The sequence below is a fragment of the Columba livia genome, chromosome 1 (genome assembly GCF_036013475.1).
Source record: "Columba livia isolate bColLiv1 breed racing homer chromosome 1, bColLiv1.pat.W.v2, whole genome shotgun sequence".
In the NCBI taxonomy this organism is placed as follows: Eukaryota; Metazoa; Chordata; class Aves; order Columbiformes; family Columbidae; genus Columba; species Columba livia.
In genome coordinates, this window is record NC_088602.1 from 65,717,036 (window position 1) to 65,744,295 (window position 27,260).

Here is a 27,260-nt window from a genome sequence, read left to right on the forward strand (position 1 = left end):
ATATTTCTTCATAAGAAGGGATTCAGGCTAGTGTATTTGGGCCAGAAATGGATAATTATTCAGTAGTGGCTCTGTTCTCCCTTCACTTTCTTCCACACAATCTCTTTCCTCTTGTCTTTTCGATAGTTCATGAGGGAATAAATACTGCTGCATTTGTGAGATCCTCAGCACCCTGAATTTCATCAGTGGCTCATTCACTCACCCTGCAGGAATTCTTAATTTCTTTGCTATATTGGCTGGGTTTTTAGTGCAGATGGTGATTTTGATTCCTTCCACCCAGAGCACACTCAATATTTGTTAGCACAGTAGTACCACAGTTCACAATACATATTCAGAACTGAGATGCAGTATTATTTTTAACTGCAGTTTATGGAGAAAAAAAATCAACATCTCTAAAATTAACATTCTCTATGTATAAAATATATATATGCTGTTAAAACTCCACAAAAGGAGCAAAAACATATCTAAGGATTCAACCTTGTGAGAGTTTATGTCATCATTGAATGTACAAGTTGATGGCTTCTTCCTTTAGCAGCAAAACCCACTCTTACATCTCCTCCAGTATAGCTCCCTGTGCTATGAACATTAAATAAGAAGTTTCACCAGTGATCAGCAAAAGGATATCTGGATTTCAGTTGAATATTTAGTGTCATGCGTACATACTAAAAAGAATTATCAGAGCATTACTCTTAAAGTTGTACAGAAATCTAGCTATTAGATCTCCCACAGTGAAAGGCACGTACCAATGGGGACAGACACAATCATCTTGGCTGTGGGCAAATGGAAATGATATTGCGTATTCCCTGCTGGCCAGGGCAAAGTCAGAAGAGGCCTCATCTCCCTGCTTTGCTGCTTCTGGCCAGTGTTGTCAGTCATGAGTGAAGTCTGGTCTGCGCCTGGTCGCTGCTCGTGCTCCACAGAGTCACCGTGACAGCCCAGGAGGACAGCTGTTAATGAAGGAATCACAGAATCATAGAATAGTTTAGGTTGGAAGGGCCATAGTTTAAGTTCAAAGGCCATCTAGTCCAAACCCCTGCAAAGAGCAGGGACATCTGCAACTTGATCAGGTTGCTCAGACCCCCGTCCAGCCTGGCCTGGAATGTCTCCAGGAGTTCAAGCTGTTTAAGGAGTCCAGCATTTAGTGGAAGACACTGCTGTGCCTTTCACTACTCTTGTGGACTCGACTTTCTTTTCAGTTCCCCCTCCAAGCTGCTGCTGCTTTTGGAGGTAGACAATTATGGATGTGGGAGGTTGTCTGGAACATCTGTTTTTCCCACAGGAAATCAAATTTTTGAGAAGATGTGATTTTCCATGGAAAAACTACACTTTCCAAAGTAATCCCAGCAAGTCCAACCCAAAAGACTTTTTGATGTCTTTGAGAATACTTTTTCGATTAAGTGAAAAGTGTCAATTCTCCCGATGGAAAACCCTCTGTTTTTTCAAGCCTTCTTGACTCTCCTTACTTTTTAATATTCATTCCATTGCTACAGTTGCTTGGTGTCAGACTGCTTTCCTCACTATCCATTTTGATGATAAGTCAAGATAAGGCTGCTTTTCTCAACATTGAAAAGTTCTATTTAGTTTTTAAGAGTTCTGTCATTTTTCACAAGATAAGTTTAAACTCCAATTATTGCTTTAAAAATGTTGTCATCCTCCATTGGTGACAGCTGCTAACCACAGAAAAAAAGAACAGAACACCTATAGAAACATAATTTGCTTAAGGTTGTCTTGCATTAGATATAACATCACTCTATACTGGTAACTTCATTTAAACTTTTTAAAATTAATATATGATGTTTAGCACTCCTATAAGGAATTTATTACTATTTGTGCATTTTACTGTCTTACACAAATAGTAAAATACTATATTTGTATTCTTTTAATTTCTTTATGAGGAAAAATATTACCAGAACCCCAGGGAAGTTATCTGTCTTGGCTCAAGCAACTAACTCTTTAGCAATAAATCACTTATAGCCGTGACAATATATTTTCACTTAGTGTCAATAAAATGTTCACTCACAGTATTTCAGAGTGACTGCATTATAATCTCATCATATGATGTCCTAGCTAAATAACTGTTGAATTTTTTTTTGCTACCTATATTTTCAGTTATAATTTTTTTTTTTTTTTTTTTTTTTAATTAGACAGGATATCGTTCTGGGTGGAAAGAGTGGGATCTGAGTGTACCTTTTGGTAAACACTCTATGATTTAATCCAACATGTTAGATAATAACAGAAAAGAGTTTCTCCCATGAGATGTTCCCGTTCCGAGACACAATTTAAGGAATTGTGCAGTGGCATTTTATTCCCAGTTCTTGCTTTTCTTCTGATAAAATGCCTCTTATTATTCTTTGTAGAATATGCCGCTTCTCACTGCTTTGCTGTAGGCTACCGGATTTTTTAATTATCATCTTCAGTGTTGGACAGCTCAGGACTTGAATCGACATAATTGAAGGCTTCCTTATTTGTGAAAGTTGAACTCAAAGTTAGACTGTGCCGTGGATTCACAGGTGCAAGTTCGTTTAACACAATATTGTCACTTTTTACAAGAGTTGCTTTGTCCATGTGTTCTCTACTGTACCTGGCAACAACAGCATCAAGGAAGTCCAGCTTTGGTGGCAAGGTCCCACTCTCAAATAAGTATTTGGCTAAGTAGGAGACTATAATGTTGGTAAAGAAAGAGGTAAGCATAGCAAGTGTTTTGAATGGGAATCGCTGGACATAGATGTTATTTTCATCTGGATAGCAGCCAGGATAGTAGATCAAGGGCTGAAGGTAGAGGTACGGTTCTCCTCCAGTTATTCTGAGAACAAGGCCAAATAAATATCCTGCAATGGCACCGTAGGTGTTGGTCCCTTTAATGAACAACACACACAGAAGCTGGGGGAATATGATGATATAAACAAGATCAGAGCTGAGGTACCACAGGCCGTACACGGACGAAGCCAGCAGTGCCATTGCTGTTGCTGATGCTCCAAACAGAAAAACAGTGATCCTCATTACCCAAACAATTTCCCTGTCTGAAGCCTGCAAAAAATAAGGGCAGTGTTAGGTGGTATTTTTTTTCATGGCAATATATGTATGCCTACATGTATGAACATGGCGTATATAAGATATTACATTGTAAAAGGAGATTTTCCATGATATTTAATAATATTTACAAACAAATATCTCTGTCTCCATCTCAAGAGCAGAGAAAAAAAACCTAAAGAGTTATGGTTACCATTCCCACAGTCCTTAATCTTTGAGCAGGCAGAAAATTTTGATGTGTCAAAGAAAAAAAAGTGGCAGAGTGTTAGAAATAACTTTTAAATATAAGCACAATAAGAATTAACCAGAAAGAAACTGTCGGTGTCTGAATTTCTTCTCCATTTCCTAAGAAAACCTCCAACTCACTAGCCCATTCTGCTGTCAAATGATTAGCTAATAAATGAATAATTCAGAAAGATGTCTTATTTTATTAAGGATTTAAGCAAAACTTATGGTTGCAGCAGTAATTAGGAGCTATTTGGATAAACTGCATAGCCATGAGAGCTGCCTTTCCTGAGCTAGCGTTTTCACCTCTGTTGTCAGTCACAATCACAAATGTTTTTATGAAGTTCAGTTTATTCAACATACTGTTAGGAAGAAAATGCTATACTTTCTCTAGTCATAGGCAGGAAGGTGAAAGAGGTGTTTCATTATGAAATTACAGTCTATGCATTACCTAGTTAAGGTCTCACCTAAAATTTTCTCCAAAAGTAAAAATGAAAATATAATCTCACATTTTGCCGGAAGGAAAGCTGGTAAATGTTCCGAGCAAACATAGAACTTGCTGATAAAATTGAAGAATCAGCTGATGACATCACAGCAGCAGATACAGCGCCGAGGCCAAAGAACGAGATATAGACTGGGCAAAGGTACTGGAGCACGATCGGTAAAATCATATCTGCTTCTTTTTTAGTCATGGGGTCAGGGACACCATACTCAGTCTGGTTCCAGGCTGCAATACAGACACCGGTATGATATTAGTAACACTAGTAGTCATCAGGTTCAGTATCTCTTGACTTCACGTGCAGTGAGCTATTCACATTGCCACATTTTCATTCACATTCAATGACCAAACTGTTGCTGGGGCTGGACCAAAGGCATTCCAGAGGGGCATTGTCCCACTGGTCTCTCTTAGACAGACTTAATTCTGCTTAGCATTTTTCTTATCTCTAGGATAAATCTAATCACAGCCTATGGTTATCCAGTAGGAAGTTTTCATATTAAACTTTGCATTGCTCATAAATGTTGTTTTCCTCAATAAAACAAGTCTTGGTTCCACATTTGTTCGTGATGTGTTTAACTGTTCTCTTGGGTTGCAGACACAGAACTCAAAGCTGTGTGTCAAACTTTCCTAGCAGTACATTTCTAACAGTCTAGGTACCTGGTCACTGTGATGGGGATCACCCTCACTAAGACAAAGAACTTGACAAGGACATTTTGGTCAAGATAAGAAATTTGTGATAAATGACTACCATACATACAGAGTTGTTTTGTAGTTATTACTTTTAGGATCAAATAAAAGTACCAGAATCTAACTCAAACACTAAATAGAAATATTATATCTGTAGATACCCTGAACATGCAAAAGGAGTTAGTTTCAGCTGTTGGTGTAGGACCAATTTCCCTGGGAGAAACATACTATAATATTATTTTTCAGTGTAGTCTCCTCTTGAAGAAGGCATGAGGTGATTAATTACACCACCTGAATAGATTATATCTAACTTAAGCTTTGTAGGTTTTTCATGCTTTTTATTGTACTATTCATTTTACATTTATTGTACTTCAAATTTTTAACCATTTACCTGTAGATGCTCCAATTGCACCAATAAGTATTGCAGGAAGAGCCATCACAAGACAGCCAAAAGAAGCCAGAAATGACAGAACCTGGGCGTATGTGGCAGAAGATGAGGAAAGAACTCGCTGGAAATACGCTTGCCACGGGATTCCTCCTAATGTCTGTAAACACAACGGGCAGCATCCTGTCACTGGGGGATAACTATGGATTTTTTTGCTATCACCTATAGAGAGCGTGTAGAAAGATCACTTGAATGCCTTGCTCTTTCATTTATTTATTGAATATCAGTGAGTCAGTAATAACTTTAGCTTTCATTCTCACAAGTGATGTTAAACCTTGGTAATTCCACTTAATCCCATTCTTTTAGCCAAGTTATTTCGTTGTACAATTAGCAACAGCATTTTGCACTTACATAGTCTCTGTAATCCTTAAGTATTATGTGCTACATAAATAGCCTTAAAATGGTTATGTGCTACATAAAGCCTTAAAAAGGTTATAAAACACTATTGTCATGTTTCATATTTGGAGTACCCTCCCCCTGCCAAAATTAGATTAGACTCTGACCGGATTTGAAAGTAAGATTTTATCTTCCTTTATGAATGCGTGTGGCCATCAAAACAAGGCAACATATTTTGTATACATTAAACTCAAGAATCTGAAAAGTTATTCTCCCACTGTCTCAAGCAAACATGATGCCAATAGAAATTAAAGACAAACTAGTAAAAGAAAGCTTTCTGTTGGCAAGCCTTCTCCATTTTTTTTTTCTTTTTTTTTTTTTTCTTTTGGGTGTATAACAGTGAAGATCCTGGTTAGACTTAAAATTATGTTTGCAAAATACGGCATGGAAGAGTATTATCAACAGTTGAAAAACCAAGTACTAATAATTCTGTCTTGAGAGCAGGATTTGAATAGTCTCCACTTAGTAAATAAGTGTCTATGACTAAACAGTATGGAAACAAAACAAAGACAATTGCTCACTTAATGTGCACAGTTCAGTTCTAAACTCTAAATGAAGCTGGAGAAACTGGGACCAAATAGCATGTATACAGGTGTTTCATACTTGTTTCATGTGCACACAGAGATCAAATGAATATTTCACAGGCAACTCTGATTTTGACTTGCTATTTATGACTGCTTTCCTTTGCAGCCTTAAGAAAGTTCCTTTAACAAAACTTTCCAAGCATGTGTAAATTCCTTGAGTTATAATGAAACAAACAAGACGAAAAGGAAGTGTGTCATGATTTGGCAACATCAGAGGTTTCCTTTGGTCATCAACAGAGATGAAACCTTCAGGCTTATCAGACAGAATACAGCCACTTGAACTAATGCCATACTTTGGCTCTCTGAGAATCTCTAAAAAAATTTAAGCTGGATAAAAAAAATATATTTTAGTACCCTAATTATCAGAATACTCTGAAGATTTTTGGTTGAGATTTAAAAACAAACAAATGAACAAAAACCAGAAAATAATCTCTAAGTGCAACATGGTAGTAAAAAAAGTGTAGAGTTGCTCAGGGACACTGAGAAGGAAAAATGTTAGCATGTGTTGCTCGATCTTCTAATGGAAAGTACTTAATAACCACCAATCCCATGTGTAATACATGGATATTAAATAACAAAAGCCCTCAGTTCATTCTGGCATGTATGCATGTATGAATTCATTCATCCATCCATCTCTGCAAACCTTTTTCTACATCATCTATACCTAAGGCATATTTAATGATTTGTGTAACATATTTATTGCCTTCTGCAACATATAAATTCTTCTGCCAAGAATGACATCAGTTATGTACTAACTGCATACTTTTACTTAATTTTAGCATGAGTCAACTCTTTCAGCTTGATGATATTTAAATTGCATTCCTGGCAATGTGACTTTGACAGCTACACTACAATATTCTACTGATATTTCACTGAAATCATTCAAATATGCAGAATTATTGAGCAGCAGTCAAGACCGTAAAAATTTTCAGTTTTCTGGAAACTCTTAACTAGACCCTCTATTATTTTCAGCTGTCACAGTAATACAGTATGAGTGCTTAAATGCTTCATTCGTTCATACAAGCCATCACTTACCAGTAAAAGGAAATTGTCCAGCCACGTGTAAATGTCAAGTGAGCTGATAGACCCAAGCCAAGGTGCTTGGTACACCTGGTGCACAGCTGTGAGCCCAATGTCTGTCACTGCAGGATGGGACATTGCAAAGGGTACACTGACCCACTGTAACCGAAGAATAACACTTTGTTCAGGTCTAAAGAAGGCATTCTAAACCTGTGAATTTTCAATATTAACATTGATCTGTTTGTCTTCTTGTATGCTACCTATCAAAAGCCAAGTTGCTGAGCTGACTTGCGGAAAAGTCAGGTTCTATACCGGTGGAACATATCCAAAATCCAGAGGGACTGGTAGTGGATAGCTTACGTTGGTTCTGGAGAGTGTATGAGCAGAGGATTAATCAGTGTAAACTGTAAAATCAGCAGGAAAGACACATGTATGCATCTTCATTTTATTTTTCCTAAACTCCATATGTATTCTTTACACCCCTTCCTGGACCACACTGTAAAGAAACATCTACATATTAACTAGTTTGCAATAGCACCAGAATTTGACAGTATATAGGCACAAGACATCACAAACACACCTAAAAGTTCAGGAATTTGTTTTTAATCCAACACAAAAATATACCATGACAAAAGAGGGGTGCTGTTGTTGAACCTGCGTCTCTCTTGCTCCAGAACACCCAGTATTCCAGTGTTACAGCACTTTTCTACTTTGAGGTCAGTTTCACTCTGGGCTCTTGACTACTTTCAGTCTCTCAGTTTTTGATCTAGGCCAAAACAATTGTTTAGACAGTTTCGGACAGAAGGTTTGTTTCTTTAATCAACTGACTTTTTGTGCATTTACTTGCCCACTCATTTTGCAATGGTGTAATGCACCAAGTCTCTATGAGGAGAACCTTGGTAGCTCCTACTGAGATGAAAACCAGCTTTTGTGCTATATGGAATAGACCATCACAAGCACGGCAACTTTAAGGCTCCAATGACATACAAAACATGCACATCACTACAACCCAACTAAACACTTTTCAGTGTATGGGGTACCCGGAGCAAGGAGGGGAGAAATCAAACACCTTCCTCTACTTTGTTGCATAATTATTGCAATAATGTATGAGGAATATATGAATTATTGCTATGTTTTGCTGCACTGCCTATTATTGAGGCTGTTAACCATATTATTCTGTTCTCAGTTACATATTGAACTTTGCCAATTTAAACACTTAGGCACAAAGATTCCCTTCTTACTGTTTGCTTGGGATTTTCTGGGAAAGATCACCAAAATATTTCAGCTGTTTGCAAGATATTTTGAAGCAAAACCAAACATTCTGTCAAAACTAATGCATGTTAATATTCTTCTTGTTGAGAAATTCATGGGGAACAAGGATGTCAAATGGATATTTTTATTCTTGTTTATGAATCTCAAATCTCAAACATGTCTAAGTGATGAGCTTCTGAAGAGCTGTAGTTTGCACATACTCAGCTGAGATTTTCAGTAGAGCAAATTTCTAAAGGTCCACCTGCAGCATGAAAGTCACAGCCCAGAATTTAATAGGCACTGTATTGCAAATGCATTATGAGCTTTTGTAATCCAGACTAGTTCCTTAATGTAACCTAGTTCTTTGTGGTCTCAAGGACTACTTCTACATTAGTAAATAAGACAAGTCAAAACACTTTCTCTGGCACTGCAGTTCACTGACATGTCATGATTTGCCTCCATACATCTAGACTATTTTCCTTGTCAAAAAATACAGCCCTCAACTGTTCCTAAGAATTATCTGAGAAAATGCATGTTGGTATGTGCCAAAACCGTGCTGGGACTGTGTTAACAATTATGCACTACAGATGATCCTGATTTTTACCTTGGCACTATTTAACTTGATAATATAGACATAGATCCAAATTTTCTCCTCTCACTCAATTTCTCTGTTGAGCCCTTTCTCACAGGAGTAGGAAATTCACTGTTTTGAATTGAGAGTGAATAAAACCAAAGCTTGTGGAAGTGAAGCAGAAACCAGAACTTTATGTTGGAACTTGAAGCTTAGGGGTGGAGTTAGCAGTAGCAGTAGCTAGAAGGATCTGGACCTCATTTGGAAACCAGATTGGATTAGAAGCCAGAAAAAGGAAAAAAAGGGCTTCTACATGGTGGCAAAGAATTTAGAATGGGGAATTAATAATACAGCTGAGATGAACAGCCAGTGGGAATACAGTGCAGGATCAGGAAGAGACTCAGGGGGCAAGACAAAGACCTGAGAACTGCACATGGGGGTACAGGAGAGTGAGGAGGGAAGGAGAGAGACTACATGGGATTGTAACGAGAAAACCAGGGAAGCATGTGGAATGGCTGGGGTAGAGATTTCGGAAGCCTGAGGAAGAATCTGTGGCTGAATCGAGCAGCCAGGGTAGGTAACAGAAGTGATTAGAACAAGCATCTCCTCTTGGGTAAGCAGCAGGAGAGGAATGGACATTAGAGGAGTGAGCAGTAAAGCTCTTTGTCAGTGGGAATACAAACTGCTCCAGAGTCTGCAGAGGAAGCTGGGATACCTGAGCCTGCGACATCTGCTCTGACATGCACAGTGAAAGCATCCCATATAATCTAAAACTGCCTCACCTAGAGCATGACCATTTAGATGCTGCCTGAGACTTCCGATCCTGCTGATAACTCTCGAGGTTATTAATATGGTTTCATCTACCTGACATTAATGATGTTTACTTTAAATCTAAAATTATATAAAGAGCCCAACTTGAATGAAAAGAACACTATTAAAGCTGTGGATCCAAACATTTAGAAGACTGATATACAACTTTCATTTTCTTTCCCCTCCCTGGCAGGTTCATGCTGCTTTCAATACAGGATGACATGTTGTTAGTCCCGTGGGATCAGGGTCTTTAGCAGTGCATGAGTTGTTCTCATTGAAAAAGCATTTCTGTATTTTGATTTATGTACAGTTTTGGGAATTCCTGTAATGCACACCATCTGTAGAAACTGAATGGTTCACAAATATTAACATTCATGTTAGGGAAGGAGACAGTATTGTTCCCACTATGCAGGTGAAGAACAAAAGTATGAGAGAAGAATATCTGGAAAAAACTTCTCATTTGGGGTGGCCAGCTGGAACTTGGATTTGTTTTTCAAGGTATTTAGCACCATTCCCATAAAGTCAGTTACATCAGGGAATGCTTAGCACTTCTGCAAATAAGGCCATAGGCCTCACGGTAGGATGCCACACAGTGACGGTTCGTTAGTGACCACCTGTGTGGGCTCTGGCTGAAGCAATTTCCCGAGAGCTGCACACAAACTCTGGTGAAAGTAGAGAAACAACGCTGAGTCCCCAAGGTGCCATTCAGTTCCTTCATCTTGAGTCATCCCATTTATTTCAGCCTGTCTCAGATCTCTGCACACCTGTGGCCATCTATTACTGCCACTGGCAAACAAAGACAGCAGCTTCTTTGATTGTACCCCTGTCATCTGAACCCTGTTGCATTGATGTTTTTCAGAGCAGAGCTTAAAGAACAGAAGTAAATAAGAGAAGAGGCTGCCCACTAGCATATAATTGATGGCTGATGAAGGGATATTCATACGACCATATTCAAACAGAAAGGTCACCTGGTGAGACTTCCTCAGCTATGGTCTCCAAGGATGGTGGAGGGAAATGAGGGAAAAACCAAGAAGGTGATTTAAAGCAGGAGGTGACAGTTACAGAAAAGAGAAGCAGGAGAGTGTCAGCTCTGCAAGTCCAATGCCAGCGTTTCTGGACTGCTTTACTGACAGCTTCCAACATCTGATGCCTCCTTCCAGTGCCTGTGCCAGGAAAATTGCAATAGTGTCTGCACTATCAGACTGGTTGGAAAAAAGCCAAAGAATCAGGCCTCTAGATCAGCATTGTTGTCTATATGAGCTATACATTGATGTAAATGCAGACTCTTTAAAGTCAGTGGTCTGTGAGTAGAAACATTCTTTCTGTGCACTTTCAGTGAAGACACAGGTTCAAAACTGAAGCTGGTCAATAGGTCTCAGTAATCACCATAATGTTCAGGGAAAAAACATCAACAAATAAGGGAGAAAAAGCCAAACTTACCAGTCCCAGAAAGATGCAGAAGAGCTGAACTACATCGGTGTAGGCCACAGAATAAAGCCCACCCACAAGCGTGTACATAGTTGCAATCAGGGCAGAAATGATGACTGAAATATTGACATTAATGTCAATGATCACACTTATAGTGGCACCTATGGAGAAAAACAAAGCCCTGTGTGTTAGTGTATGTCACAGTATGTCTGATGAGAAGGCTCACCTTTGTTAAGTTGTATATATGGGTGCTGGTCTGACAGCAGCAACATGAAGGTATTCCACCCTCTATCTTCTGCAGACCCCTTCTCCACCTTTGAAGGAAGTGGGAAAAGGAAAGTTCCTGTTTGTCTAGGTTTAGCATCTGTCATTTTGCAGCTTCTTACAAAATGGAGGAGGGAAGGGTCCCAACAGCCTTTCCTTACATTTCTGAAGCTCTGGAAGCACTATGGTCTCTTGTTCTGTCTGGAGAAAAGCAGCCACAAACAGACAGCTGAAGCATCCCTGGGTGAGTTGTAGCCACAAAGGAACAACTGTATAATAGCAGTAAATTCTGTGCCTAGGGAAGGTCTGCTGAAGCATATCAAACTCTTTTGCATCTCACTTATGTTCTAAGCTAATCCCTTTTGACCAACGAAGGAATTGTAGAGGTAGAGAAGGCATCACCTATAGGGACAATTGTCCACTGATCTTTCTAAAATGCCCTTGAATTGTTTACGTGGGACAAAGGTGGGTTTCTTCGCAAACCAGGGAATCTATCCTTCATTATCAACCTAAAAACCAAGAACTTTTCCAAGCACCATCAAGCAGATTTCATTTGTAGAAAACAAAATACAATGTTGAGCTGACCAGTCAGTCTCCACAAAACAGGTCACAGAATCAAAGAGTTGTTGTGACTGAAAGACACCTCTAGAGATTTCTAGTCCAAGTCCCCACTCAAGCAGTCTGAGATGGAGTGGATTGCTCAGGATTATGTTCAGCTGGGTCTTGAATATTTGCAAGGGTGGAGACTCCACAACTTCTTTGGGCACCTTGTGCCAGTGTTTGACCTCTCTCACTGTAAAGAAAAAGGCTTTTTCTTAATTTACATGGAATTTCCTGTAGTTCTGTTTGTGGCTATTGCCTCTTGTCCTGTCACTGGGCAGCACAGAGGTAAGTCTGGCTCCATCTTATTTATTCCACTTCCCTCACTGCCAAATCAGGTATTTATACACATGGATAAGAACCCCTGGGCCTTCTCTTCTTCATACTGAACAGTCCTAGCTCTCTCACCTGGCTGTTATAAGCCAGATATCCTAGTCCCTTAATAGTCTTCGTGGCTCTTCACTGGACTCTCTGCAGTATGTCCATGTCTCTTGTATTGGGGAGCACTGGATCCAGCACTTCAAATGTGTCTCACCAGTGCAAAGTATAGGGGAAGGATCCATTCTCTCAACCTGCTGGCCATGGTCCTTCTAATGCAACCCAGTACGCTATTTGCTTTCTGTCAAAAGGGCACATTGCTGAGTCATGGTCAACTTCATTGCCTTCTAAGATTTCCAGGTCTTTTTCTGCAAACGTGCTTTCCAGCTGCTGAGCCACCAGTCTGTACTGGTACAACAGGTTGTACCTGCCTAGGTGCAAGACTTTGTATTCCCGTTTGTTGAACTTCATGAAGTTCCTGTTGTTCCATTTCTGCAGCTTGTTGATGTCCTTCTGAATGGCAATGCAACCATCTGGTCTATCAGCAACTCCTCACAGTATTATTTTCTGCAAATTAGCTGAAGGTGCAATTGGTCCCATCAGTCAGGTCATTAATGAAGATGTTACACAATACAGACTCAGTATTGACCACTGGGGTACACAGCTGGTTACTGGACACCTGGTGGATTCCATGCTGCTTGTCACAGCCCTTTGACCCCAACAGTTCAGACAGTTTTCCATCCTCCTCACTGTTAACTTACCTAGTCTATATGTCATCTGTTTGTCTGTGAGGGTATTACGGAGCACAGTGTAAAAAGCCCTTTCTAAAATCCACAACATGCCTTGCTCTCTCTTCATGAACCAAGTCAGTCAGATAATCATGGAAGATGTCAGGCTGGTCAGGAATTATTTCCTTGCCATAAATCTGTGCTGACTACTCCTAATCCCCTTCTTGACCTTCACTTGTTTGGAAGTAGTTTCCAGAAGCATTTGCTCCATTGCCTTCCCAGGAATTGAGGTGAGGTTGACCAGCCTTTTGTTCCTTCTTCCCCTTTCTTGAAGATGGGAGTGATTTATTTTTTCTTTGAGTCTTCAGGAACATCACCATAGTCTTCAGAAGATTACTGAGAGCGTCCTTGGAATGCTTTCAGCCAGCTCTCAAGGCACTTGTGGGATGCATCCCATGAAATTGTATCTGTCCAATCTATATAAATATTTTTTAACCTGATCCTCCTCCAGCAAGCTTTCCTTGCCCTGGACTTTCCTGGGGTTCTCAGAGGTCCTGGGTTTCCTGAAGGCTGGTCTTACCAGCAAAGAATGAAGCAGAGAAGGCACTGAGTACCTCAGTCTTTCCCATATCCTTTACCACCAGGTCACCTGTCTGATTCAACAGTAGTCCACATTTTTCCAAGTTTATGTACTTGTAGAAGCCTTTCTTGTTTCCCTTTATGGCCAGATTCAAATCCTTGGCTTTTCTAAATCCATCTCAACATGCTTGGACAGTGTCTCTGTATTCCTTTCAGGTCACCTGTTCCTGCTTCTGCCCCTGACATTCACAGCCCTTAACTAGTTCTTCCTTGTTTGTAAATAACAGGTTCAACACAACCTCTCTTCATCAGCTCTCTGATCATTTTTTTCAGGAAGTTGCTGTCTGTGCACTCAAGAAACCTCCTGAATTGCTTGTGCCCTCCTGCACTGCCCTTCCAGCAGCTATCAAGATGGCTATACTTCTCCCTTAGATGTATTAGCTATTTCATCAATGCCAATGTTTCAAAACCATGTTTAAAGAAATCCCCTCTTTCTAATCAGGATAATTTAAATGCAACATGTTGCAATAACTTTTAGTCCTCGCAGGTATTGTAGATGTGGATTTTCTTGACCGCATAGGTTAAAAAGTTCTGGCAGCAGATGACAACATGATGTGTGGTATATAAGAGCTCCTGGGAACTGTCAGGTATCTTTCTGTTGTATAGTGAGCCTTCAAAGTTCACGTGCTTAAGGATTACAAGCTCAGACTCCTGTCACAAGCTGGAAGCCCTGTCTTTCCCTTCTATAACCCTGCCAAGCAAGAAATCATGAGGAATCAAGAAGTGAAGAGTACTGAGATTAAATATTCATCAGTGAGCACAGGTGTGTAAATTAGGAATTATAATACAACTGATTTATTCACAGAACAGTTAAAATCAAAATCCTTAATGACTTTTATGGTCATTCGCAGTCTTTAACAGCTGCTAATATAAACCTACCAGAAAGGTATTCATACCACTTGCTTTGAAATATCATAGATTAGCTTGTCCTCAATTGAAAAGAAAGTATATTCCAAATACTCAGAGTGTTCTTCAAGTTATTCAACTCCCATCACCTCAGCATGAAGTTTGTTCTTAGTCCTTTAAGGGTTTTGTGATGAAATTGCAGTAAACAAGCTCCCCATTGCTTTGCAGTTCATCAGAGCACAGTTGGAGAGTACCTTCAAAGTTTATTTTCTGTTTAAAATAGCTCGTGCTAGAAAGCATTACCACATGCGTGTGCACTATGAGTATGATTAGCTGGTAAAAGTCAACCACTGGTGCTTCAACTCAAGGGCTTTCTCCATTCTTCAAGGAATTGCTAAATTCAGGCCTGAAATACAATTAAAAACCCTGGAAACCATTTTTTTTTCCAAACTGGATGAGTAGTTGGGGTGATTTTCTATTGAGTCACAGTTCCACTAATTCTCTGAATCCTTTTTTGAATCCTAAGTATTTTCTTCATTTTGTTGAGTAGAAAGCCATTTAGAATTGAATAATACTTCCATTTATTGATCAGCATCTGTTTTACTTCTATTACAAGTTCTATTAAAAGTTCTGTATATCTAGGTCTCCTATATGCAAAGGATTATTTTGTTTAGATGCACTGGCAATAATATTTCTTATCTTTAAGGAAAATCTTGACTGGCTTCTGTGATCTCAATAGTGGAAAAGAGAAGCTGGGTCAGCCTCAACATAAAAGGGACACTTGCAATTACTCTTTTTACCCTCACAATTAATGAATTTTTTTTTGCTAGATCTTTTAATGCCCTTTGAAAAGGGACAGCTTAAAGGTACCTGAAAATGAATAGATACCTTGTGTGTCTTTCTATTACCCAAATAATTAATGGGGTACATTTACCAGGTTTAATTTCTAGTTAGCATGTGTCTGAGAACTGTCACAGTCTGAATCACTTGGCTAGAATACTTAGCATTTGAGCTAGAATTGTAATGCCTTTCTGATTTTCTCAAAACTTTCACCTGTGATAAATTAATGTTTATACTTCTTATTCCTTACCTAAGGCAGAGAAGATGGCAGCAGCCCAAAACATTTCTCCCATTAAAGCTGGAATAAACAGTAGCCCTCCCATTCTTTTTCCATAAAGCTGCTGAAAAGGGTCTAGCATTGTCACATAGCCTTTGGATCGCATGGGTTTTGCAAAAAAAAGGCCACCTGCAAGGAAAAGTAGCATGAGACACCAGCTGCAGTGGAGAAATGCATTGCCATTGAGGGGTAAAACATTAATTGTTAGTTAAAGGTACAAAAATACAATTATTGCTGCTTGATTTCTTTAAAAACATAAATACAGTTAAAATATTTTCTAAGAACTCTTACCATATGTCTGTCTACAGAGTTACATAAACACATCCACATTAATGTCTATGTTCTGATAATGAAAAATAAGTTGGTCTTATTTTGTCTGGTTGAGTTTACTTAATCTACTATTACAGATGCTGTCAAAGGTTTGTCTAATTTTGGATCAGGCTAAGGGAGTGGCTTTTCTATCTAATCCTGTTCATTCTTAGAGCAGAATCCAGTGTGTATTTTCACATGGTCCTGCTATAAAAGTAAAACTGTCTGGAATTCCTGGATCAAAAATACGAGTTCACACATGGTGTGGTGCACACACAGCAAATCTGTTTCTTTCAGAACAATTCAAATTTATTATGTATACTTAAATCAACCTTACTGCACATGCAGGGTGGGTCAGATGCCTTCTGGGCTTTGCAGGTGCCAGGCTCCTAGAACATCTGTCATACACTTATTTCACTTATGCACGTTCAGGAATTTTGATATATCACAATTCTGCTCTGCCTGTCTGGCATATGGGCTGGATATGTACATAAATGTGCAAAGGCCTCACCTTTCTAATATAGAGTCCTCAAATAATTTCTGGCTGTGGAAAAACAAGGGCATATCTCAGGAAAGCCGAAAGAGCCCTGGTACAGAAACCTGTGTCATTGAGACTCGTACATGACTATAACTACATAGATTTCTATGACAGCAAAACTGCTGAAATGCAATGTATAAGGTGTGACCAAAAAATCGTGGAAAACCAGTCAGTTCCCAATGAAATCTCCTGTGCAGTATTCAGCAACACTAAATTAGGTTCTTCATCCCAAGATATGTAATATATTAATTGTATTTTACAGAAGATTTTCCACACTTCTACATATTGCTCTATATCACTCATATTTCTTTATTTCATTAAGTTCCCTGAACAGAAGCCCCCAGTTTATCAATCACAATTGATTTATTTTGCTTATGTTAACACTGTCTCTAGGCAGGTTGGTTGGATGCAGAAACTCTCCAGCATTTTTTTTACTATTCTTGGATTTGTCATGGATCCTGCTTCTATTCTACTAGTTATATCATCATTACAAAAGACAGCTAAAAGAAGAAAAAAAGAGTCACTTGTAGTATAATATTTTAGGACTTTAAAGCATGTGTCAAAGGAAATAGGAGATGTTCTAACCTGTAAAACTAAATTAATTGAAAAATCGGGAAAAATGGTGTGCATCACAATGTTGACCTAACAGGGCAATTATATAAATCTTATAATCTTCCGATTCGAAGCAGTAATGTTTCTACCAGCCTTGTTTTTAAAATTTTGATTTTTTTTTTTTAAAGAAGGATCAACAACTTCTCCCCCCAAAGCTTCACATACACATAATTCCTACAGAAATGCTTTCCCCTCTGTGCTCTGCAGAGAGATATATGGTCACATGATACAGGCTTCTTTTCTCTGCATTGGCCATGATCATTTCCAGGAAAAAAAGTCTGAATATCTAAAAACAGCTGGAAATGAGGGGAGAGGCTAACTGAACCTCTTCCGGGCTATTATTAATTTGTGTCAATTCTACAGAGGCTGAGAGTCAGGAAGATGATTGTGGCTAGGATCCTAATGACTGCTTAATGACATCAATGGACGATGACCCTCATGACTTCATAATGACATCAACTGATCTCTGGGCAGACATCTACTGTTATTGTTTTCCTTAAGAGAAATAGAGCTGCATTCATGGGTGGGAACTATGACTGGAACTGGAGCTGGCTTGCACATGCCAGGCATATCTACAATTGGGAATGTTTCTACCTGTGAAGACAGGGAACCACGACAGGCCATATGAAAGCATTTCTGAGGGGAAAAAAAGAGTCAGAAAGGCAATTGAGTTGTATAGGGTAAAAATGAAAGGGGCAAGAAGACCTGGATAAGCAACCAGAGGAAACAAAGAACAGACTAGGAGGGAGGAGCACAAGAAATACTCAAATTAGACTGAGAAGTCAACTATCATTAGAAAGGCTAATACACCAGTCACATTAATGAAAGATGAAAAACATGTACCTTTTTGGTAACAACATCCTCTTTAAACAGTTGCATCAGCAGTTGCCTTAGGGACAAGATGGGTTCACAAACTTGTAGCTGACAACTTTGTGGTGTATACATCATGGCTCACAAGGCAATACTTTTGTTGCAAGCTGCTCCATCTTGTTGAGACACAGTGAGTATTTTTTTGTTGCTATTATTTTTAAGAAAAGTAATGAAGTTCTGAGACCACATTTCAGGAATGAGAGGCCACAGCATTAAAAATTAGAATGCTGTCTGTATTTTACACTCTGGCCCTGAATATAGCAAGATTTTGTGTTTGCACTTTGACATGCGATTTGGAGTTTTGTATCATGTTTAAGAGGATGTTTGGTCCAATTTTAAGAAAATAGACTGGTTCTGTTACAGACATTCTACACAAAATTAGACAAGTTACTTAGACTCTTGGTGAAGATCTGTAAGGTGTAAGCACTTTCTTAACTTGAAAAGATATTTGCCACTCTTGAATTACAAGATTTATAGGCCTCCTGATACTATAACGTTGCAGATCATATAGGTAATTATAGCAAAGCTGAATATATAATTACAAAAGAAATCCCACAACAAAACCTTTCTTATTGTTACCTCCATACGTTGTAATAACCAAATAGGTCTTGCCAAAGCATTTAGGAGACTTAAGATATGACATTATTTTTTTTTTTTTTAATAGCCAAACCTATCAGCGGAAAGGATCCAGTTTACCTCAGTATCCTTTTATCAGACCCTAGTTGTTTCATTTAAAATGGCGGACTTGTCATCAGAACTGTTTAAAATGAAAGGCTATTAGCTTTAGTTCTTTGCTTACCTAAAGCCAGACTAAGGGAATATCCAATAGGTGCCTGAGCCCAAGCTAGACCATAGCCTGGGACATACACAGCTTCTGCTGTCCCATTGATGTAACCTCCTCCAACCCACGTGGCTGAAAAAGAAGAGATGGAAAAGTCTTTAATGTGCACAAAGAAAACCTCCCTCATTGTAGAATGAAATTGTAATCACTTGTAATATTGCTATTTTTTATTATGTGTACTATACAAGTGCCAGACACAGCATCTTTCTATAAAAGATAGTCCTAAATTGAAAATTTTTCAAGCTGAGCATATGAAAAAAGAAGTCAGATGGACTGAGACAGTCATCAAAGTGTCTAAGTGCCTGTATAGTCAGTGAAGATGTGAGGGCTGAGTCCCTGACTACTTGTTTACAATGAATGAAGCACATCAACTCATTAACCATGATAATTTTCCTTGTGTTAGTCCAAACGGAGAGGTGTAAGGGGGGATTTGAAGAAGAACAATAAACATACAGTGATCAAGTCATCCCAGCCAGGAGAACTGAAAGCATTTAAATTAGACAAGAGTCTAAAGAACACATCATTTCCTAGGGCCATCAGGAAAAAAAAAATATCTGTTAAAACCTTGTTAAATTTTAAATTGTGGCTACACTAAACACATTTAGTAAACTCTGTCTTCCCTAAATGCCGTCTTTTCATATAGGACTGTGCATGTTTTGTGTTGCTCTTTAAGTTCTAAACTTTGACTCATTGATTTTTGTGCTTCCTGAAGACATATTCCAGAAGTGAATTGTGCTACCTATATTATTTCTGATTTTATCTCTCTAAAAACCAGCAGTATTTTTAACATATCAACCTCAGATCCTCAATGAAATGATTCTCTGCCTTGAAGGGAAGTCCCTACTTTTGAGAATTGGGGCCCTATGGTACGTATGAAAGGAAATTTCCAACACAGATATGCATTGTGATTAAATCGGCAAAAATTTTTCATAACAAATTATGTAAAGAAGATTATATGTTCCTGTTTGCAGATTCCATGCAAAAAGTTCTTGATTTTCTCTACTGTATAATGAGTAAATTTTGTGAATCTGAATCTGTAGTTTGAATGAGGACAGGCAGATAATTACAATTACTAGATTTTCGTAATGTAATTTTTATTTGCCTCAGAATCCTTTGCCTTCTCATATAAGAGTATTTCAGGCTTTCTGTGTAAAAATTCACAGTTGTAAGAAATTTATTTTACTCAAGCATTCTTCGGGATTTTCTCAGTATCCACCATCATACAAGCAAACTTTGTGTTTAAGACAAACAATTAGATAAATGAATAAAATTTAATTAAAATTCCTAAAGAAATTTCATGAAAATCTAAATGACCAGTCTTTTCCACTAAACTGTGACATCTCTCAAATGCTGCCAGAAGGTACTTTTTTAACTTGATGCTAAATTACACCATGTCTTTAGACTCAAAGATCTTTGGCAACCAGGGCATTACAATTGTCCCACTTTCAGCATTTTGAAGCACAGAAATGGACCATTCTGTTGCTGGAAATAATATAATGGGCTTGTATGAGGGATGTGCATACAAAGAAAGTCTGCAACAAAAGAAGTGACACAAAGAATCCTGTTATTGGTAGGCTTTTGTGTACCAAGATCTATTGTGCGCTACAGAGACAAGAAGAGAGGTGAGTGAGGCCCATATGGGACCACATGGAGAAGATGGGTGAACACTGATCCATGGTGAGAAGAGCAGGGATACAGAATCTACATTAAAAATAGTCAGATATTCGGGTTGTCGTGCCTCTTGACAGTGTGAATTAAGGTAGGTAGGAATATGATACTTTGGTTACCAGAGACCTAGAATCATAAAATGATAGAATGGTTTGGGTTGGAAGGGACCTTAAAGATCATCTAGTTCTAACCCCCCTCCCATGGGCATGGGCATCTTCCACTACACCAGGTTGCTCAAAATCCCATCCAATCTGGTATTGAACACTTCCATGGATGGGGCATCCACAACTTTTCTGGGCAACCTCGTTCAGTACCTCACCACTCTCATGGTGCAGAATTTCTTTATATCTAATATAAATATACCCTCTTTCAGTTTAAAAGTGTCACCCCTTGTCCTATCACCACACTCTCTGATAAAGAGTTCTTCCCCATCTTTCCTGTAGGTCCCCTTTAAGTACTGGAAGGTTGCCATAAGGTTTGCCCAGAGCCTTGTCTTGTCTAGGCCGAAGAACCCCAACTCTCTTGGCTTGTCTTCATACAAGTGGTGCTCCAGCCCCCTCATGATATTCATGGCCCTCCTCCATATCCTTCTTATGTTGGGGACTCCAGAGCTGCACACAATACTCCAGGTGGAGTCTCACCGGAGCAGAGCAGAGGGGCAGAACCACCTCTGTTCACTTGCTGGCCACGATCCTTTTGATGCAGCCCATGATATGGATGGCTTTCTGGGCTGCAAGTGCACATTACCAGCTCATATATAGCTTTTCATCCACCAGTACCCCCAAGACCTTCTCTGCAGGGATGCTCTCAATCCACTCATTGCCCAGCCCGTATCCATGTTTGGGATTGCCTTGATCCAGGTGCAGGACCTTACAGTTGGCCTTGTTGAACTTCATGACCTTCACAGTTGAACTTCATGAGTTTTGCACAGGCCCACTTCTCCAGCCTGTCAAGGCCCCTCTGAATGGCCTTTTCCTCTAGAGCAGGGATGCCAAACTCACTTTCACCGGGGGGTGAGGTGGGGCACGTCAGCCTCATAGTTGCCTTCAAAGGGCCAAATGTAATTTTAGGACTGTATAAATATAGGAGTAGTTACACAAATAGGCCCTTCTCTAGAGTATCAACCACACCACTGATCTTGGTGTAACCTACAAACTTGCTGAGGGTGCACTCAACCCTACTGTCCATTTTCCCAATTAAGATGTTAAGTAATACTGGACCAAATACGGAGCCCTGAAGGACACCACTCGCCTCTGTTCTCCACCTGGACATTGAGCCATTGACTGTTGAGTCCATGACTACCTGGGATGTGAGCTGCCTATTGTTTCTCAAGCAGCATAGACTTAGGGAATAAGTTGTAAGCACCCGTATGCAGTAACAAAAGTAAATATTTATAAATGGAATTATGTTTGTCTGCTTCCCTGGAAAAAGCATGACCATGAGTACTGCATGAATGACATCCACTTCCAGATGGGGAATAATATTGCATAGTCAAGGACAGATGTGCAACATTGCTGCACCCATGATGCAAGGAAGCTCAACGTCCAGCATCAGTTTGCCTGGTGTTACTACTGAGGTGGCAGCTGTTCTCCAAGGGGCACTTGGATGCTGTACCTAACTCTTTATGTTTTCTGAAGGGGGCAAGCTCACTTCACTTCTGTGTGAGATCGCAGGGATCATTTCCTTGCCTTGGCTGAAGGGGAGCAATGCCTTATGGACTAGTATTGCTGGGTAAGTTGGTATGAAGGATTTAACACTTATTTTCAACTAAATTTCTTGATTTCTGGATCGGGGGTTGAAAAATAACTGCTGAAGAATCTTTGTGTGCTCATGACTGTTCTGGAACATCTGCCAAGGACTCCAGATCTCTATGGAAATGTTATATGGCTTTTTCTGAGTGGGTAAATTGATAGTCAGCACGTACACTGACATGAGCAAATACGTTAGAAAATAAATAATGGGATACGATAGGATGGGATTTCAACCTTAGGTATCAATTTTCTGATCCTCAGTTTGCTAAGCCACAATTTAAAGTTAGTTTAATACCTCTTTTGGTGAAATTATTATTATTTTTTTTTTCTAAATCAGTCAAAAGGAATATAAAATTTAATATTCTATGGAAACACTCATGTGGTAATCTATTTTAATCCTCTCTTTGCCTGCCATCTGAAGGACCAAAAAAAATGCAGCAAATACCAACTTCCATTTAAAACATGCACCCTAAAACATGATCAGACAAATACTGAGGATACAGAAAGCAATTCTGCTCCTAGTTCATATGAGAAACACAGAAATTAATATCAGATTTCTTTTTATATATTGATATATATTGGAAAATCAGAGTTTTTGACATTTCTTTGTGAATGATGCCTCATCTGACCAACGTAATTTATTGATTCAACTCATCAAGTTCTGTAAAATGAAAATCCTGACCTAAGGATTAAAAAAAATAGAATTTTGTAATATTTCAGTGTATTTATTTATTTATTTAGGTGTTTATTTATTTATTTATTTCTAGGTAGTTTTTGTTTGTTTGTTTGTTTTTTGGTTTTGTCTTCTTGTGGAAGGATATGTCGCTCCATTCAATTAAAATGAAAAAAGATACCAATAGATAATTACCGTTTTGGTTGTGTTTGTAAGCATTTGATTATGACATCTCAAATATTTCGTTTGGGGCTTAAACCCAGTCACCAAAGTCCGAATAACCTTAGGTTTGTTGCAGAGACTACTTCTTAAGAATTTCACCCCAAAATAAAGGAATAATAATATTTAATTGCAACATTTTAACTATAATGACGTTAAAATGATACAGAGATTAAAAGCTTGTCTAATACGGTACTATGTTAGCTCATTTTAATACAAACTGTTACGATCCATCCACAATTCAAGCTTCTCACTCTTTCTATTTTGATAACTGCAGACACACTCAGCTTTCAACAGGCTTTGTGTTTAGGTGCTTCAGCAGCTTGTTAATAGAGCTGCTTCTTCAGGATATATCCAAACATGTCCATAGCCATTATTCATAGATAGTGCATTTGCTTTGAGGTTTTTCAATGGCATTTAGAAAATCAGCTATAATTACTCTGGAATCTTTTGTCCATATGAAATCATGATGCTTATACTCTGAATTTTCTTTTAATGTATAGGCTGAATTCTTTCATCCTCCTCACCAAGCAGCCCTAGAAACTGCTACCATTTTCACAGCCAATAGCCATGGAACATGGTTCTGTTTGTCTCAGGCAAGGCAGGCAGGATTAAGCCTTATCTCATAACCCAAAGTACCTCATGTCCATAGGAACAATATCCTTTCTGGAGATTTAAAAATACTTATTGTTTTCATTTTGTGGGGTAGGCTTTGCTCTTTAGTTTGTATTTAGACAATTAAAGCTGTAAAATATAAAGATGATGATGAAATAACCATATATCTCTGGAGGCATGATTAGGAGGTGCAAAATCTACATCTATAATTTTTAACGAAGCAAATATGCCCCTGAGTAATGTGACCATTTAGTAAAAATTATTACTGATTTTGATCAGTTTACATTCACAATTATTTTTTATGGCTTTACAAAGTATCCCCATCACCCTCACCAAGACACAACTTGGATCAGTACCTTGACTCAGTCGACTTGTGCCCACATTTAAATGCTGTGTGCCAGGTGCAGTGCTCGGAAACAAAAATGTAATTTGCTTTCCAGCTCAAGCTTTAATTGCCATATTTATGGAAGGCAGAAGTGAGAAAGTATGTGAATCCTAATAGTATAAAATCTATGAGTGTTTGAGCTGCACGAAGGCTTTAGGATCAGTCTGATATTCTACCGCAGAGATGATACACTACACCATCTCTAGAAGTTGTGTGAAACGGGAGGAGCGTTTGTGGGTGAGAATTGTGGTGGCTATAGAAATTGCCTGTGATATAGGAAGCCTTAGTGCAAGTCTCATCTCTGCTTCAGCTGTTATGAAAAATATTCCTGTAAAATAGGATTAATAAGACCAGAATTTATGTCTTCTTCCACCGGCAAAGCTGTTTGTCATAACCACTTGTGCAGGGAATGTCTTTTTTCGTCTCCGCTCCTCCAATTTAATGATTACTACTTTCTGGCAAGCAACATCTCTGCAAAAGATTCTGGTTTCAGTGCTTTTGAAAACATTTCATTCAGCAAAAAGCAGTCAAACCAGCTCTTGCTATGAGCAGAATCTCATAATAACTGATGCTTCAGTAGCCAATGGATACGTTCTACAGTACAGCAAAGTGCTAAACGTAGAACATCTGCCTTTATTCAAACTTTATTGACTTTTACAAATATTCTTTACTCAATATTCAAAGATTCAGTCTTTGAATGAGCAAAATGCCCCTGTAAGGGGATAGAATTTTCTCTTGGTTGAAGAACAAAGCATTTTGGCCCAAGTTTTTATGTGTCTCTTCCTTATTAGATACCTGTGAAACCAGAACAGGGCAAAATGGCAAAACATAAACATAACCTGAAAAATACAATTTCTCAATTGAAAGGACTTTGCCTTAATAGCATTTAGAATACAAAACAAAACAAAACAAACAAAAAAAACCCACAACAAACCAAACCAATCAAAAACAAAACAAAACAAAACCCCAAAACCAAACCTACAACAAGCCACCAAACAAAAAATCTCCTCTCCCCCTCCAAAAAAAAACTCCCAAACCAAAAAAACACCAACAAGCAAAAACCCCACCAAACCCCGCCTAAAACAACAAAGCATACTTAAAAATTGAACGGCTTAAATAGAAATGGTGGGCCAATTTACTTTTCTTACAATTTATTTTTGTTCTGATCCCATATCAGAGCTGTAAGACTTGAGGTTTTGGACCATATTGTGAATGTTTTGTTTACCCAGGTAAGACACCTGGTTTTACTGGCTCTGGGAGTCAAACAGCACTGCTTACAAAATTAGTGAAGAACTCTTCCTTCACTCAGGCTTTTCCTATTGATACTACTATTCACAGTAATGTATTATTTTCTCAAACTGTTGCAAAAGAAGCTATAAGAATCTACAAGGTAAGTTTGCTAATATTAGTGGCATTACAAGTTTGGATTTACGTCACTTTTCTTTTAGAAATTTGTTCTTAATTGATGCTGCACCCCCTCCATCTTTTTGCATATAAAGTTTTTCTTACTCAGATTAAACAAAAATAACTCACCAATTTGGATGGCATTAACAACAATAACTTATTTTTAAACCGGATTTTTTTATTCATTTACATAAATTCTATACTTCTATCCCAAACGTGTCTGATCAACAGATGAATAGGAAAGCAATGAATAAGAAACCTAATGTATTCTGCATGATTTTAAAATATTTGTTGTTTTTATATAGAAGCTACAGTTGGCTGTTCACTAAAAAGTGGTAGCAGCAATTGGGAAAAAGAGTATATATATTTTCTTCATTTTGCACTATTCAAATGCAGATTACACTTTTTCATTCAGGTGAAAAACTGAGAAGTTATATATTGGTTAGAAGAAAAAAAAAAAAAAAGAAAAGAATAGTGTTTTTTACATACCGGTCATTGTGAATGCACCAACTAGCAAGCCAATGTCTCTTCCACCGACTATAATAGCTTCGCTGCGATCCCCTTCGCTGCCAGTGTTCTTGGTTTTCCAAGCAGCCCATATCCCAACTGCCAGGATAGCCAGGTAGAACACAATTATGGCCACCAGCCCCTCCACATGGAAAGCCATGATGGTGAAGTCCCAATTGTTTCTTTGATTGCTATTTCATTAAGACTTCTGGAGAGAATACAATAATATGTCTGCTTTTAACAAACCTGGTAAGATGCTTTTTAGAATCAGTGTGCAAAGAAAACTCAAATGCTTATTAAAGAGACTACTCTGTTGGGTTTCTGAAACAACTCTTTCATATGTAATCAAAATTAAGTTTACATGCCAATTAAAATGCCTGTGGAGCAACAGTCAGCAATTGCAGCCTGCGATTACCAAAGGAAATGGATGATGTGACTGAAAGCTACGCAGTTCTTAGAAATCATTTACTGAGCACAGAATTCTTTTAGTGTCACCAAGTCCCTGGTGTCTGGGAACTCTTCAGTCAAGAAATAGGTGGTACATGGAACAGGATAGAAGATCTTGTCCATGTGGACTGTTACAAAAGTCTCTGTTTAGTTAGAAGACAAGTCACAAAACTGTTCTAAGTTATATAAGAACTCTGAATAAGTAACAGCTACAACAGCAAGACACATCTTCTGAGCCTTTGTGTTGGAATGTGGAGTCTTTTCCTCTTTCTATCCTCTCCCGTATTTTAAAACATGCAGGCTTTTTTTTTTTTTTTTTTAAATCCACGATTTAATTGTCCAGCATTGAAAGTATTAATCTATTCTCATTCGCAATTTGAGAAGTAAACGGAAAGCTTAAAAGCTGTCGAGCGGCAGAAATTTCCGGGTATACGCACTACTCCCGGGCGACACAAGCAGCGGCTGCCCCGTACCCAGCCTTTCCCGGACCCCCCTCCCAGCCCTCTCCCCGCCGCTCCGCGATCGCTCCCTCACAGCCGCGCCAGCAAGAACCCTCCGCGCTCCCGACGGTTCCGCGGAAGCCCCGCGCCGAACCCTGTGCGGAGCCCTGCGCGGAACCAGCCCTACCTACCGGCGGGCTCCTCACGCCGCGCTCCGCGGGGGCTCCGCGCCGCCCTGCGCTGCCGCGCACCCTCGCCCCGCACCCACGGCGGGGCTCCCCCCGCCCGCCGCCCGCCCCAGCCCGCCACCCCCGCGCCGTCGGGGAGCGGCTCCCGCCGCCCGTCTCCCCACCTGCGCTCCGCCGCCGCGATGCCCCGCAGCCCCCGGGGCACGGCCGCCCATCCCGCGGGGCGGTGTCGGGGCTGAGCTGCGGGGGTCTTGGACCCCTCCCGGGGTTTTCCCTCTTGGGAAGGAGCAAAGGCAGGATCGTCTCTTCCCCCGCGATGGCAGCGGTGCACCGAG

General features: G+C 39.3%; 1 protein-coding gene across 2 annotated transcripts; it reads right to left on the bottom strand.

Annotated features, from left to right (window-relative positions):
• Nucleotides 1-2,109: 2,109 nt before the first annotated feature.
• SLC5A7 (solute carrier family 5 member 7) lies at nt 2,110-27,229 on the bottom strand. 2 transcript variants are annotated; one of them, XM_065060023.1, is made up of 9 exons: nt 27,090-27,229; nt 25,833-26,058; nt 18,587-18,700; nt 15,432-15,587; nt 10,959-11,107; nt 6,902-7,045; nt 4,833-4,986; nt 3,765-3,982; nt 2,110-3,027 (listed from the first exon to the last, which is right to left on the bottom strand). In XM_065060023.1, the coding sequence occupies exons 2-9, from the start codon at nt 26,008-26,010 to the stop codon at nt 2,401-2,403; spliced, it is 1,740 nt and encodes a 579-aa protein (XP_064916095.1). In that variant the 5' UTR covers nt 26,011-26,058; nt 27,090-27,229; the 3' UTR covers nt 2,110-2,400. The 2 variants fall into 2 exon arrangements, with proteins under 2 accessions (XP_064916095.1, XP_064916101.1); XM_065060029.1 differs by lacking the exon at nt 27,090-27,229 and adding an exon at nt 26,929-26,979.
• Nucleotides 27,230-27,260: the final 31 nt, after the last annotated feature.

Excerpts from the sequence above, each read along its gene's own strand:
- SLC5A7 (XM_065060023.1), bottom strand. The coding sequence starts at position 26,010 with ATGGCTTTCCATGTGGAGGGGCTGGTGGCCATAATTGTGTTCTACCTG. Across the intron at positions 4,987-6,901 it reads TGGACAATTTCCTTTTACTG|ACATTAGGAGGAATCCCGTG; the intron begins GTAAGTGATGGC and ends TTGTGTTTACAG. Across the intron at positions 3,983-4,832 it reads TGCAATTGGAGCATCTACAG|CCTGGAACCAGACTGAGTAT; the intron begins GTAAATGGTTAA and ends TCTGTATTGCAG.